This window comes from Chinchilla lanigera, unplaced genomic scaffold (assembly GCF_000276665.1).
Source record: "Chinchilla lanigera isolate Chin_1 unplaced genomic scaffold, ChiLan1.0 scaffold00144, whole genome shotgun sequence".
Classification (NCBI taxonomy): Eukaryota; Metazoa; Chordata; class Mammalia; order Rodentia; family Chinchillidae; genus Chinchilla; species Chinchilla lanigera.
Genome location: NW_004955545.1, coordinates 730,415 through 746,580, shown reverse-complemented (window position 1 = coordinate 746,580; position 16,166 = coordinate 730,415). Strand labels below are relative to the sequence as shown.

General features: G+C 45.9%; 1 protein-coding gene across 15 annotated transcripts in view; it reads left to right on the top strand.

Annotated features, from left to right (window-relative positions):
- Tpm3 (tropomyosin 3) overlaps positions 1-16,166 on the top strand; it is a 30,721-nt gene continuing 14,555 nt past the window's right edge. For 6 of the 15 annotated variants that reach the window (XM_005411475.2, XM_005411476.2, XM_005411478.2 and 3 more), the window contains exons 1-4: positions 7,687-7,918; positions 13,638-13,771; positions 15,642-15,759; positions 15,868-15,938. In XM_005411475.2, coding sequence (XP_005411532.1) covers positions 7,787-7,918; positions 13,638-13,771; positions 15,642-15,759; positions 15,868-15,938 — 455 coding nt within the window. In that variant the 5' untranslated portion in view covers positions 7,687-7,786. Of the gene's footprint in view, positions 215-738; positions 865-7,686; positions 7,919-13,637; positions 13,772-15,641; positions 15,760-15,867; positions 15,939-16,166 lie in introns of those variants that run through there. The other 9 variants (XM_013508243.1, XM_013508242.1, XM_005411470.2 and 6 more) reach the window with 6 other exon arrangements.

Here is a 16,166-nt window from a genome sequence, read left to right as displayed (position 1 = left end):
GGGGACCTCCTGAGCACTCAAGCCGCAGCCCCTCTTTCCTTACCCTGGTCTCCAGTTCTAGAGCATTCACAGGTGAGCTCACCAGCAGCTGCTGCCCATGATGGAGGCCATCAAGAAAAAGATGCAGATGCTGAAGCTGGACAAGGAGAACGCTCTGGACAGGGCGGAGCAAGCTGAAGCTGAGCAGAAACAGGCCGAAGAAAGAAGTAAACAGGTGGGCATCGGCACTGGTCTCTCGCATGCTGGAGAATAAGACCATGAGATAGAAGGGGGTTTTCATGAAATGGGAAAACCACTAGTGTCGGCAACTTCTTTGAGTGGAGGGACTCCCCAGTCTCGGTGTGTTGGTAGAGGAATATAGGGTACCTACCCCAGACTACTTGTGTGACCTTGGGAAAGTCAGTGGCCCTTTCTGGGCCACCGTGCATCTGAAGTGAACCATGTTTTAGGAGAACCCCTGATTTCTAAAGGACAATGTAAGAGGAGTTTAGCATGCACCATCTCTTTAAAATAGAATCACAGACATCTCTACCCGCCAAGGGTCCTGGATGAGAACTCATGATGGCTTGGTCATATTAAGGTCAGAGATGGAAGAGTCACAGCTAAAAGCCATAGCATAACTCCTGCAGCAGTGGGCAGAAAGTGGCTGGGAACACTGGGCTCAGGGGGTCTATCAGAGTCCAAGTCCATATGATTGTGTATGTATGTTTTTGTGTGTGACTCTCGGGGCTCCTATAGCTGGAGGATGAACTAGCAGCCATGCAGAAGAAGCTGAAAGGGACAGAAGATGAACTGGACAAGTATTCTGAAGCTTTGAAAGATGCCCAGGAGAAGCTGGAGCTAGCAGAGAAGAAAGCAGCTGATGTGAGTATTAGAGAGGTGGGGGGGTGGGTTGATCTACACATACAGATCTTCCTCTGACTGCATTCCAAACATGCTTTGGCATATACACTACTCACTGGTATACAGAACACACATGTATATACCCACATACATTTTTGCACAAAACCACATGCTGGTATACCCTTGTGATGGTGCATATTTTCTTTCTCAAAGACATGCTGGGGCCAGGTGCAGAGGAGCATGCCTGGAAGCCCAATTAACTCGGGAGGCTAAGACAGGAGGATGGCAAGTTTGAGCTCAACCTGGGCAGCTTAGCAAGATCCTATTTTGAAATAATAATTTTTTAAAAGGTTGCAATGTACCCCAGTGATAAAGGGCCCTGATTTTGATTTCCAGAACCCCTTTCCCCTGCTAAACAATGTATGTTGGAGCTGGGGTTGTAGCTCAGGGGTAGAGCACTTGCCTAGCACACATGAAGCCCTGGGTTCAATCTCTACCACTGCAAGATTAAAATAAATAAGTAAATAAATAGCAGGCATGTAGAAGTCTCATTTTTATCCCCCACCTCCAGAAATTGATCTTTTTCAGGACCTGGACAAAGGGAGAGGACTCTTAAGTCCAGACTGCTATCATGTATCCCACCTCCTCCCCCATGCCACATTCTTAGCTATTGTGTACAAGGTTTGGCATGTGGACTTGTGTATTAATAGGGAATCTCTCATCTCGCAACTGACCAACAAAGCTAGCTCAGATTTCACAATAGGAAATCGAGGTCATGCTGACCCTGACCCTATATGGCTTTATTCTGGTGACTGAAGTAGGCATCTAACTTTATGGCACTGAGATGATCTAGGAACCACTACTCAAAGAGCAGCAGAGAGGTCCCTAGAGTGGACTATAACAGAAACTAAAAAGGGAGCTGGGAATATAGCTCAGTGGTGCAGGGCCTGCCTGGCAAGCATGAGGTAGGTCCTGAGTTTGAATGCCAGTAACCACCCCCTCATAAAAAAGCAACTAAAAAGGAAACTTAGGCATGAAAGCACTACCACAAGACCTCCTCCCTTGACCTTGACTAAATTACCCAGCTTCTGTAGGGCTGATTTCTCCATTTGGAAATGGAGAAATAAGCACATGTTTGTAATCCTTGCACTCGGGAGGCTGAGTAGTAGGATTGTGAGTTTGAAACCAGCCTGGGTTACATAGCTTTTCACATTGCATATTATCTTATAATCACCTACTTTCCTTCATCTTCAACCTTGAAATTTTCTTCAAAGATTAATGAGAGGGCCGGGGATTTAGCTCAGCGGCAAAGCGCCTGCCTGGCAAGCGCACGGTCGTGAGTTCGGTTCCCGGTACCGGAGAAAAACAAAAAAAACAAAGATTAATGAGAGACTAGATAGGGAAATATTTTGGGGGAAAAAAGTACCATAAGAGTATTTTTTTTGGTGGGGGTATGCTGAGGATTCAACCCAAGTCCTTGCTGAGCTATACTCCCAACCATAGAATTTTTTTTTTTGAGAGACAGGGTCTTGCTATGTAGTTCAAATTTTACTAGAACCCACTATGTAGCCTAGGATTGCCTCGAATTCTTGGTGATCCTCATGCCTCAGCCACCCAAGTGCTGAGATTGCAGGAATGTGCCACCATGTCCAGCTCCACATAGGAATCTTTTTTTTTTTTTTTTTTTTTTTTTTTTTTGAGACAGCGTCTCACTATTCAGTTCAGGCTGGCCTTGAACTTACTTTGTAGCCCAGGCTGGCCTTGAACTCTCAACAATCCTCCTGCCTTAGCCTCCCGAGTACCGGGATTACAGGCATGTGCCACCATGCCTCCAGCTCAGCCTACATAGGAATCTTAACAGCAATAAAGGAACAGCTCAGCATGGATAAAAATACAGTCGTTTTTCAGAAAATTGAGTTAACAGAAAAATAGGACCCTGAGTCTGAAATGCTTAAAACCATGTTTGGTTTTGGAAAATAGCTAGGACCATGCGGACCATTCACAAACAGATTCTCACAGTCTGTCTGCCATGAGGTTTCTGATTTTCTCTTTGGTTTTCCATCACCTTCAATGGCTCAGGGAAGCAGAATGAATGAATTTATATTCATAAATTTGAATATATGATACCATAGGTTTGAAACACAAACTAGATAATATATATTACATACACTTGATTTCCAAATATTTCAGCTATATCAAACTGCATTTTCTCTTCTTGGAAAACTGTAAAACAAACAAACAAAACCAACAATTATATCAAAAAAATAAACCCACAAGTTATGCCCAGGGCTTTGTGCAAGTGCTTGGTGGCCTGCTGGAGTTGCCTAGCCTAGATTACAGGTACAAGTGGCTGGATCTGTCTGGTTCCAGTGTATGGCCAGGGGGAGCGACATTTTCACAAACAAGTACATTGTCAGGTGAGTAACAGTTCTGTGAGGTGTTGGGTAACAATTCCCTGGGAAAGTCTTGAGTCTGAAACAGTATGTAGGCTTGAGGAGACACGTTCCAGGAACAAGAAAAAGAACAAAGTCTTATCTGTTCATGATGCCACACACCTGTAACCCCAGCAATTGGGGAGGCTGAGGCAGGAGGATCTTCGCAAATTCAAGGCCAGCCTGGGCTACATAGTGAGTTCAAAGCTAGCCTGAACTACATAGTAAGAGCCTGTCTCAAAAAAATAAAAACAAAAAACCCCCACAAGGTCTAATTTGAGACCTTGGAAGAGAAGAGTAACAGAGGCTCTAGGCAATACATCAGTGTGATCTGGAAAATAAGGAAAATTCCCAAGCTGGGTGTGGTGGCAGATGTCTGTGATCCCAGTGCTTGGGAGGTCAGGCAGGAGAAACTGTGAGTTTGAAGTCAGCCTGGCCTACATAATGAATTCAAAGTGAGCCTGAATTACAGAGTGAGACCCTGTCTAAACAAACAAACAAACAAACAAAAAAAAAAAAACAAAGAAAGAAAGAAGGAAAGAGAAAGAAAGGCATTTCCTAGGGATGAATTTTGTCTTCTAAAATATTTTATACAAACACGGTCCACTCATTCATATGCAAGACACTTCCCCGTATTTATACAGGAATTTACCAAAAATCATTAAAGATCTAAAGTGTTGGGTTTTTTAAAAAAATTTTAAGTGTTGGTTTTAAAAATAACTCATTTGGGCCTGGGATATAGCTCAGTGGCACAGTGCCTGCCTGACAAGTGCCAGGTCCTGAGTTCAATTCCTGGTACCAAAAAAGCAAACAAACAAACAAACAAAAAACCTCATTTAACTATTCTGCCCTTTGTTAGTTTTCCTGGCAAGTCAGTAGTACCCTCGGAGATGTATCCAAGATCTCGAAACTGAACAGCAAGGCCGTGGCCAAGGTCTCTTGGGTCAGGTTGAGATGGAAGCAAGAACAAAGGCTTTTTTCCTTAAATCACTACCTGTGGTGTAAATCCCACCACAACCTGGGTTTGTAAATAAAGTTACTGGAACACAGTCATGCTCATTCACTTAAACATTGTCTACTTTCTCCCTAACAATAGAGTAGTTGCCACAGGGATCCCATGACTTGCAAAGCCAGAAATACTTAGTTGAGGGTAAGCTTTCAAAAAACATTCGATGGCCCCCAGCCTCAAAGAGTCAAAGCAGGAAAGGGAAGTATTTATAGTAACCGAGGAAAGTGCTGAAAAAGGAGGAGGAAAATGCTTTTAAACAGTGAGCAAGGGTCAGTTGGCCAGATCTGCAGTAGATCATTGTGGGGAGGGTGCTCTGTCCAACACAAAGGAAGCAGACAGCTCAGCTCTGAGATTAATAAATAAACAAAAAGCTGTAAGGCAAAGAGGGGGCCAAGGAGTCAGAAACTAACTACATGTTCACACAGGCAGGTCTGATTATCTGAGAAGCTTTTAAGAAAATGTAGGACCTGACAGCACTGCCTGGACAGAGAAAGGACAAGGTGGCACAGTCATTCTGAAATTTTTTTTAAAGACAGGGTCTTGCTATATAGCCCAGGCTGGCTGGCCTCAAACTCATGGGTGAGCCTCCTGCCTCAGGCTCCTAAGTGCTGGGACTACAGCTTGGACAATCCAAACATTTTTTCTTCCTTAAGTTTGTCTAATACTATTTTTTATTTATTTATTTTTTATTTTTGGCTTTTTCAGACAGGGTCTCACTATGCAGTTCAAGCTGGCCTTGAGCTCACTTTATAGCCTAGGCTGGTCTCGAACTCACAAAGATCCTCCTGCCTCAGCCTCCTAAGTGCTGGGATTACAGGAGTATGCCACCACTCCCGGCTGCCTAATAGTATTTTTTAAATTGAGGTAGGGGCTGGGGATTTAGCTCAGTGGCACAGCGCCTGCCTGGCAAGCACAAGGTCATGAGTTCAATTCCTGGTACCGGAGAAAAAAAAACAAAAAACAAAAACAAAAAAAATAAATTGAGGTAAAGCATACCTATATAAGCCAGGCATGGTAATGTACATTTGATTCCTAGCTACTAGGGAAACTGAGGTAAGAGTAACAAAAATTCAAGGTTAAGTGGGACAACTTAGGGAGACTCTCAAAAAAAAAAAAAAAAAGGACGGGGCTGGGGATATAGATCAGTAGCCCTGAGTTCAATCCCCAGTACCAGATATATACTTCACACTTAAAGGTGGTTTAAATGGAGATAGCTCCATTTTAACGGTTCTGTGGCAATAAGCAGATATTCACATTCTTATGCAACCACATCTAAGGTCCTCAGAATCCGAGATGAATCAGAGGCTGTTTAGAGAAAAACAAGGGGATACGGAAGTACAAAGTTTAGGATATAAAAGTCACAGCACCATTTTAAGGAGCAGGGTTTGGGAGGGATGGATGAGAAAGGATAACCATGGAAAGATCCACTTGATGATATGTTGCATTGGATTGTTTGTCACCAGGATAACGATAGCATTGAGTCCTTTGCTGCCTACCCATCATGCTTCTAAAGACTCTCAGGAGTCAGCCCATCTGTTTCTGTGGATCAAGAGAAGATTATCTGTTCAAATCTACCAGCCTCAGGAATGCCTCGTTGTTCGACTCTCCTTGGGTTTGCGATCTCCTTCTTCTTCACTGGGTCTCCGGGCGGTGCAATAGTGCCCTCTGCTGATCAGCACCCGGACAACAAAATCCCATCCCACAGACCCGCAGATGAGACTTCAAAACAATTTAGAAACAAAATCTTAGGCCATAAGGGCAGAGTTTACTGAGAATCAGAATCCTGCTCTTCCCTCCCAGTTCCTGATGCTGAGGGGCATCATCGTGTACAGGGTACGCTACTGGGAAGATTATTTGTCCAAGTTTGTTTCTCTGAAATAGTTTCATTGCTCAGTATTTCCAATAAGAAGAAGGCAAATCCTCTGAAGGATGCATTTTCAGAACCAGAACCAGACGTTGAGAGCAGTGACTATCTCCCTAACACTTTCAAGGGTTAGGATTCTTAATTCTAGGTCCTGTTATATATCCTAATTCTCTAAGGGAAAGGACAGCTGCACCAGAAGAAAAACTTATCTTATTACTTACTGAGAAGGTTGGAGGAATACAGAAAAGTAGAGGGAAGATAGAAATGTCAAGTCTCTTACCATTGTGCTTCCAGAAGTCCTGCATGATACTCTTGTAGGAACAGTTTCTAACTCATAAATAGTTCCTTGGGGCTCTCAGAGGCACATGTGGCAGTGAAAATGGTGAAAATCATAACACAGGATAGAGGTTCAATTCCACAGTAATTTTCCAGGCACTCCTATCACAAAGGATCTGGTAACAGGAATCTGTAATAAGGACTCCTTTCCTGATAGAATGTGAGCGATTCACTCATGTACAAATGAAATTTCAGTGATGTTTGTTGTGGGTTTTTTTTTTTTGTTTTTTGTTTTTTTTTTTTTTTAGACAGGGTCCTGCTATGTAGCTCAGCCTGGCCTCAAATTCACAGGGACCCTCCTGCCTCAGCCTCCCAAGTGCTGGGATTATAGGCATGTGCCTTCATTCCCAGATATTTGAATTAACAGGATCTGAATTATTCCAAGGGGCTGGCAGGTTAATTTATGGGGTATACCGACTCTCAAAACAGGCAGTGCACACCTGGAATCCCAGGTATTGGGAAGGCTGTGGCAGTAGGATCAGAAGTTCACGACCAGCCTGGGCAATTTAGCAAGACCCTGCCTCAGGGTCTTGCTAAATTTTAAGAAAGGGCTGGGGATGTAGCTTAGTAGTGGGGAGCCGACAGCAGCAAAGACTGCTATTCTAAATAGAACACGTAAGTTTATAATAATACTAAGTAGAATGAGAACTTAGCCAATTTGCCCATTTCTTCCACTCCAGTAGTTCCCTTCGTCGACTTCCAGGAAACGGGAGAGAATCTACCTGAGCGGATTTCGAAAGGAAGTTGGAGCGAGAGGGTCGTTGAAAATCAGTCCCCAAAAGTCTTTTAGGCTTTTCTTAAAAGTTTTGGAGTCTTTGGCGGGGTGTGTGAAAGCTGAGGCTTGTGAGATGTTTATGGTGAAGAGGATACAGGATGCCCGGCCTAGAGGGTAAGTGCGGGCGGGAAGACAGGGTCAACTGCGAGAGCGTAATGGGTAGCGCTATACTTGAAAATGGGCCAGCCCTTGTGCGCAACCGCCTGGCCCAACAAGCCAGACCTTGAAGCGCCACCCAGTTACCATGGCAGCTGTCCGTTTCCCAACCCCACCCTCCTTTACTGGCCCAAGGAAAAACTGGCCGGGAACAGTCATCTAGAGCAACCGGGGAGCCGCGCCCAGTGCCCAGCGCCCAGCGCGCTCTTCCCGCCTGCCTGGCAGTGGGCGGACACGGCGACGTCACTTCCGGGCGGGTGGGTGAGTTCCGGTATTTCAGGGCGGAGCAGGCGGAAGTAGGGGCGAGAAGCGGCTGCAGCGCCTAACCGAGGAGGCAGGGACTGAGACTGAGAGGCTGCTGGGTGGGCACTATGGCCGGGATCACCACCATCGAGGCGGTGAAGCGCAAGATCCAGGTTCTTCAGCAGCAGGCGGATGATGCAGAGGAGAGGGCCGAACGCCTCCAGCGGGAAGTGGAGGGAGAAAGGCGGGCTCGGGAACAGGTACGGAGAGGGCGAGGCGCGTGAGGAAGCGACTAGCATCTGGAACGGGGTCTCTTTTGCTGTGGAGCTAGAAGAGCCGGAGTCGAAGTTGGAGCCCAGAGGGTGGATGGCGCTCGGTTCCCAGAAGGCGGGAGAGGGGCCGCCGTGCTCTAGCGACCAGTCTTGACCTTTGAAGGAACTGAGCCTCGCGGGGCCGGGGGAGGGATTTTCTCCTCGCGGCTCATTCATTCAGTCCCTCGGAGCCGGGCGCGGCCAGGGGAGGGGCTCAGCGCCGCTCCCTCCCCCACAGCCCCTTGAAGGGCTGGGGGCTCTGCTCTGGCGGGAGGTTTCTCCCCCGAGGGGTGAGCGTCTGTAGTGGATGCTCCTCCGGTCTGGGCGGGGCAGAGACCCTAACTAACCTCTGAGAGGCTGAGGGCTGCAGGGTGGGAACCACCGGAAAGCCCCCGGCTTGGCCCGCTGGCAGCTTTTCCGCTCCCTCCTCCTCCTCAGGAAATGAGGCAGCAGTCGGCCGAGAGGAAGCGCGGTGCCCTCCCTCCCTGGTGGAGCTCGAGGCCACAGCACCGCCTTCCATCCTCCGGCCGGGGGGCCCTTTCCTCTAACGGGGACTTGCAACTGTTGCACCCACACTCCAGCGACGGGAAGCGAGAGGGAGACATGGTACTGCTCTCCCTACGTTAGTGCACATGTTGTTGCTGATGTGTGATCAGTGCAAGCTGAACTCGTGGAGAGACATTTCTGCCAGCAGAGTTGATAAGGGAGTGCACTGCCGAGAATCAGATGCAGTGCCAGCCAGTCTCAGGGTTCCTGATTGACCTGGGCAACGTGGTGTGGGCAGAAACAGAATAACGAGTTCGGCTTACATCTAGTGATGTTCTTTTGCTACTTTCCTAATTACATAGTACAACCCCTCTTTTTTTTTCCCCCTAAAGATCTATGTTTGTTCACCTGGTGGGATGAATGGTGATTTCTTGAGATTTCTTGAAACCACTTTTTGTTTAGAAGTGGTTGACCAATTTTAGTAAGCAGATCTCCTGAATTGAGAATGGGTTTTGGAGGATTTTAAGACCAAAGTAACCATTGCTCACGTGTGAAGCCTTGATGACAGCACTCTTATGCTTTATTGGTGTTCAATTTTTTTTCTCTTGGTAAGTTTTTTTTTTTTTTTTTCTTTTTCCCGCTCCTCCAGAGAGTGAATGGGAATGTTTTTAGTGGGTGGAGAGTGGAGTTTGGAAAAGGATGGGAAAGGTACAGCTGTCTTCCAGATTAACCCTCAGTCTGTGTCAGAGTACTTATTTTTATACTGGGTACAGAGATGCTAGAGCTTATTGTCTTTCTCAGACACTTTGGTTTTGACAGAGTCTCATTGTGTAGCCCACACTGGCCTCAAGCTTGTAATCCTCCTGCCTCAGCTTCCTAGTGCTGAGACACAGGTGTGTGCCCCGACGCGCAGCTGGGTCATCCTATTCTAGGTGTGTTCCTCTGTTTGGCATGCTAGCAACTTCTGGTTATTCGTTCAAGTGAGACTCTTCATAACTGGTGACATTTTCTCATCTCCTTTGTTCTGGAAACCAAATAGCCTTAAAGGGGAAGACAGAATGTTGCAGAAGGAACTGGTTTTGTGTTGAGCTGCAGAATCTTAGGCTGCACATTTAAATCTGGGCCCCCTAGCAATAGCTCCAGGGTAGATGACCTGTGTGTCCATCCTGGGATTTGGTAATTTTCCTTGTAGGAACACTTGGCTTCATTTTTCCTGCCTTTGGTGATTCTGGGGTGATAGAATGAGCAGTTTCACATGTTTTTCAAGCTACTTCCTTCCCTCAAAGCCTACCAAATTTGCTTATTGAGCTGTGAGGAAGTACTCAGAAGGGGAAGTAGAATGATAGTTAAATATTGGTGAAACCAGTGTCTTCTGTCCCCTAACTTGACAGCCTAATCTTTCGACTTTTTGCTATAGTGAACTTTGAACCCTTACAGAGAAGACAGCTGTGTGGAAGGGAAGGGCTGTTCCGGAGACCTGTGATTCTGTTAGGGCTTTCTGGAATGTGGGTTCTGCCGCTGCTTCCTCTGGATCTGAAAGCACAGCACTCTCTGGTCCTTTCCCATGCTGTTAGTAGGACTGTTAATTCTTACTGTTTTTTAGATTCCTTTGTGTGATCATCTAAGCTGCTCTTGTTACAAAGCTGAAACACTGAAGTTCTGAAATAAGTTGTTTTTTTTCTGCTATTGGCCTGGACATTGGGACATTGGCCTTTTTTTCTTTCTTTTTTTCTTTCTTTGAGACAGGGTCTTGCTATGTAGTTGATGCTGGTGTTGAACTCACTATATAGCCTAGTCTGGCCTGGAACTCAGTGATCCCCCTGCCTTGGCCTCCCAAATGCTGGGATCACAGGTGTGTGCCACTGGTGACAACATAAAATTTAATGTAGTCTTTTCTTATTTTTTGGTGGTGGTGATAAAAATATACATAGCGGAAAATTTACCATTGGGATTTAGGTTAGGTTTGAACTCCAGGGCTCCAGTGATCGTTCTGCCTTAGCCTCCCACATATGCACCTGGGACTATATGCATGCACTACCAAGCTGGGCTAACCATTGTAACTTTTTTTTTTTTTTTTTTTTTGGTGGTACTGGAGACTGAACTAGCATAGTGAACTGAACTACATCCCTAGCCCATTTATTTTGATATAGAATCTCATTAAGTTGTCCAGGCTGGGCTGGAACTTGAGATACTCTTGCTTTGGCCTTCCAAAGTGCTGGAATTACAGGTGTGCACCACCATACCTGGCTTTGTAACTATTCTTAAGTGTACAGTTCACCTTAACACCCCCCACTTCTCTCCTAACTTCCCTGGTATACTGTTGAGGGTGAGTGGCTTTGAATAGCAGTTTCTGGCCTTAGTCGCATATTCCTGGACTCTGAAGTGGGAATACCTATGGTGTGGCTCTCCCCCACCCCTCTTCATGGAACACAGGCTCACAGGGGAGAGGCAAACAGCCCTTTGCTCCAGTGCCTCCTCCTAGGCCCCACCTTTGTTTACTCTGGGCAGGGTGATTGCTCTGCTCCCTCACAACTTGCCACCCTTCAGTGAAACTTACATTCCCTAAGGACACAGTGTCTGGCTCCCTGGGTAGGTAGATTTGTGAATGCAGTCAACTCCAGCAGGGCTGCACTCCAAGCTCAAGGCTAACTTCTAGTATACTCTCTTCCCTTTGAGTTCCATCTGTCTCTTTTATCTAAAAAGAGAAACCCCAGCGTGGCCGAGTGCCAAATTTAAGCTAATCCCCTTCTGTCCTTGGCCTTGTTCTGCCTCTGAGCACCAGCTCCGTGTCAGTGTCTCTCAGTGAAGGCTATGGTGTACTACTTGGAACTCTCCTTGCACGGGGCATGGTAGCATTTAAACCAAACTCACAGCTGAGGCTGCTGTCAGCCATCTTCTAATTGACCACAACGCTGCTGCATTCATTCCACTGCCACCTCCTCATCCAAGATCTTCACCTCCTGGGCAATGGAGAATCCTATTATTACCTGAAGGAAAAAGCGTCAGACTGTCCAGGCTGGGCAGAGGTAGGCAGGCTGAAGGGCCAAGACCACATCTAGGCAGGCGTGCCAAAACCTGGACTGATCACAGGAGCCCCAGGGGCAGTCTGGTCAGCAGAGGTATAGCTTGTTGGATCTGCTGTATCGGTACTTCATTGCTGAGTGACAAGGAGTAGACATAGGCCTTGGGTGGAGTTAAAAGTCAGGTTGTCTTCCTTATTCCTTTGACAAAGTATGAGACCTTGATTCTGCAGTCTTTTGTTACTTTATAAAGACAACTGACTTTCTCTGGGAGAAGGAAACAAACAAAAAACAGCTATGTCCAAGGATGGCCACACACCACCACCATCCCCCGCTTTCTCTGAAGCTTTTGTAGAGGGTCTCATCTTGGAGTCTGCTTTTGGTTTATGCTTGTTCTTGTGTTCATGCTCTTGCTCTCCTCCTCCCTTTTCAGCTTTGCGAAGAATTCTATTGTAAATGCTGGTTTGTGGGAGAAACTGCCGAGCCTGCTTGTTGTCATGGGAACTGCACCCTCCCCACCCCCAGAGCCTGTTATCTTTTGCTTCAGTTTGGGTAACTACTGAGCTGGATAGGGACTTACATTTCATGAGCTTCCTCCAAATTTAGTTCCAGTTTTCATCATTTCATTTTAGGCATCTGAAAGAAGGTAAATACTGGTAAATACTGCCAGTGTTTCAGAGTTCCCAATAGCCTGCCTTGCTCTTGACTGATTGGCCTTGTTGAATTTATGAGAAATCTGTGTTATTCTAGGAGACATCTGTTTTCCTAGAAGAGACAGAAGCAGAGAATACTTGTCTTTGTGACTGTTTTGATGTTTTGAATAGTTAGGGACACAGATTGTTTCTTAGGAATTCCAGCTTATGTATACTGCTTGATTTTTCTTTCCTATAGCCTGGTGGTTAGATTATATCTCCAGCTCCCTGTCCCCTTTCCCAGTTCCTTGAATCTTTTGTATATATGGAAATTTTTGTTCAAATCCTGATAGTTAATAGGAGTCTTTTGGGCTATATCCCTCTCCTCTCCACGAGACTGGTGGCCCAGATTTCTACAGCTGCCACCACCCCTGCCTGCTAGGAGGAAATCAGGGTAATGGAATTCAGGCGCAGCCTGAACTACAGAGGAGAGATCGTGTTTACCAGGCACTTGGATAACATCTGAACTGGGTGGCGTGCAGGGCAGGTTGAATTCTTGTGTGGTTAAGATAGTCACAGGAAGGAGGCTTTTCTCCCACATGCCAGCTGCCTCCTCCGTTGCTTGTTTCTCGTTCGGTCGGTAGCCAGAACACTGGGCTACCCAGACTGAAGCTTCTGTCAAGTCATGGGATACAGACCAGGAGAACATTGTCATGAGCTGTACTGGAGGGTGAAGCTAAGAGGGAGACTTAAGAAACAGAGGAGACAGTTCAGAAGTTTGGAGGGGTGATAGTGGGAATGGTGGAAACATTGTTCTCCCTGCCTCCCTCCCTTTCTCAAAACCTTTGTCTGTCTAATGTTATCAAAACAGAATTTTAGTCAGAAGGAGCTCTTCTTTCCTCAACACCCCAAGGGAGCAAAAGAACATGCTGACAGGGTAAGGTGTAGGTAACCCTGTGTTTCATTCTTTTGCTTTCCAGTCTGGAAGTCTCTTCCGGAAGAAGAGATAACTCGCCCTTGGCTAGTTATCTCCCTCATGTAGTAGGTAAGGTGATCTGAAGGTTAACAACTTGAGTTACACAGCAAATTGCTAATTCACAACTTAACTCTTTGAGACGCCTTGCTTATTTATTTTTCCACTTTATGAGACATTTATAAGAAAGTTGCTAAACATGAGATACAGCTCTCAGGCAGAGCAAGCCCTTCTCAGCTGTCTTCTGTGACCCCCGGTGTGTTCAGGAATTTTAGCTGAGTCCAGAAGGATGGTGCTGTCACTGATGGGGACAAGAAACCGAGTTTTAAAAGATGCTTCCTGTGGAACATGAGGGAGTTTGTTGATATATATATATATATATATATATATATGTAAAATTACATCTACTCGATCCTAGTGCATCTAAGCTAAGGCAGGTTCTGCCGTAGTAGACGCTGGCGACTTCTCGGTCTATAGTCAGTCCCATTCTTACTGTCACAGCTGGTCCTTTTCACCATGCCTCCACCTTCCTTTTCTGTTCTTCCATTCAAATGCAGGCTGAGGCAGAGGTGGCCTCCTTGAACCGTAGGATCCAGCTGGTTGAAGAGGAGCTGGACCGTGCACAGGAGCGTCTGGCCACTGCCCTGCAAAAGCTGGAAGAAGCTGAGAAAGCTGCCGATGAGAGTGAGAGGTCTGTAGGGGAGCTTGAGGGAGTTGGACATCTTTATTCCTGGCTCTGGGGATTGAACTCAGGGCCTTGCGAATGCTAGGGAAACCTAGCACTGAGCTACACTCCACCCCCTTTTTATTTTTTGAGACACAGTCTTGCTAAATTGCCCACGTTGACCTCAAATTTTCAATCCTCCTGCTTCAGCCTCCCTAGTAGCTGGGATTACAGGCATGTGGGCATGTGGACTTCAAAAGAAGTTCAAGCCACTGTATACTCTGTCTTTCACAGTGGTCCACTCTCACACTGCAGAGTGTACTCCTTTCCCTTTTAGTTGGCCTGAACTTGCTCTGCAGAGCATATTTTTCTTTTCAGGTCTTTAATAAATGTAAAACCTTGATACCTTTAAAAAAAGTTCATGAACTGAGGGTGTAGTTCAGTGATGGAGTGCTTGCCTAGAATGTGCGAGGCTCTGAGTTCAGTTCCCAGTACTATTTAAAAAAAAGGCTCTGACCAAGATTCCCCACCCCCCCCGCCCCGCCCCGTCATCCCTCCCTGTTTTGTTGTTTGGTGCTAGGGATTGAACCCAGGACTTCAAACGTACTATGCAAGCACACATTCTACCACTGGGTTGCACTCCTAGTCCAAGATCTGTTTTTTAAAATAATGACATTTATATTACAGGATCTTCTTTCCTTCTGTTTGCATATTCTGTCCCCTTGGAGAAAGAGATTGAGGATGGTTACCTCAACCTAGAGACCCCATTTGTCATTGCAATTTCTCTGAAAATTGATCTGATACTCCTTCTAATGGGTCCACAATCTGGCTTCCACTTTGTGAAGCATATGTACCCATTTGTGAGGTTAAGCCCTCTAAAACAGATTCTCAAAGTCAGATCCCAGTCTAGAAGTATCAGCAACTCCTGGGAAAGGGCTGGCAATTCAAATTCTGAGCCTGATCCACTGAATCACAAACATCAGAGGTGGACCCAGTGATGCACCTCCTCTTAATCCTGTCTGCTGCACTATTAGAACCAAGGGGCAGGGGAGATAGCATCTGGGATGCTACCCCTGTTCAATTAAGACACTGATGTTTTAAAAATTTCCCAGGAATTTTTTTTTTTTGGCTGGGAATCAAACTCAGGACCTTGGGCTTGCCAGGCCAGCCTTGTGCCGCTAAGCTATATCCCTAGACTCTCCCCAGCTGTGGGTGAGAAACAAATCACAGCTCATCTTTGTGAACTGCCAATTAGTTCCTTGTCACATGTGAGGTAAACCAGAAAAGAGCTGCATAACAACTTGGACTTGGCTTTTCAGAATTAAAAATCCCTTGTCAGAACTGGGCGTGGTGGTACACGCCTATAATCCCAGCACTCGGGAGGCTGAGGCAGGCAGATTGTTGCAAGTTCGATACCAGCCTGGGCTACAAAGTGAGCTCAAGGCCAGCCTGAACTGCATAGTGACACCATGTCAAAAAACGCACTGCTAGAGCTCTGTTAGCATAGGGCACGTGTGCAAATGAGTGAGATAGTTGTGTGTGTACTACTACAGAGTAGAGTCCAAATTATAGAAAGTAAGAAAAACAGCAGTTTTTTTCCATATAACTATATAAAACATTTTTAGAAAGACTATTAAAAGGTTATCTGTGATGGGCAGTACTAGAAATGGGGAGGGAGACTTAATTTTAACTTTATGCTCTTAGACAATACACTTAAATATTTAATGTCTTCATAAGCACGGGTTATTTGTAGTAGAAAAAACTCTGTGAGACTGGAATTTCCATTTAAGTGGCAAACAGAGGAATGGGCTTTCAGAGATGCAGTTTTGAGTCTCGGAATGAAACTGGTGACAGACTCCTCAGAGCATCTGTGCTAAGTTCATCCTGTTTCTGACAGAGGTATGAAGGTTATTGAAAACCGGGCCCTAAAAGATGAAGAAAAGATGGAACTCCAGGAGATCCAACTTAAAGAAGCTAAACATATTGCAGAAGAGGCAGACAGGAAGTATGAAGAGGTGAGCCTCCTTGCATGTGTCCTCTGCCGGCAGTGACATCAGGCCCCCCCGCTGTCATGGGGGATGGCTCCTTTGTTTCTCTGAGGTGTACCTGATCTGTTCCTGTAGGTGGCTCGTAAGTTGGTGATTATTGAAGGAGATTTGGAACGCACAGAGGAGCGAGCTGAGCTGGCAGAGTCGTGAGTATTTTGCTCCCCAAATCTTGTCAGACCTTTCTCTCCCTTTCCCTTTAGCCCGTTCACTAATACGAACAAACTAGCATTCCTTCAACCTTGTTAAACAGGGCCTGGGGGTGGGAGTCATCTGCCTATAATGCTTCTTTGGGGCTCTAAGAACGGCTTTGGGCTTCTTTCTTAACTAGTAACAGATGACAAATGAGGCTTGCTATTTCCTCTTGGGAAAGTTCA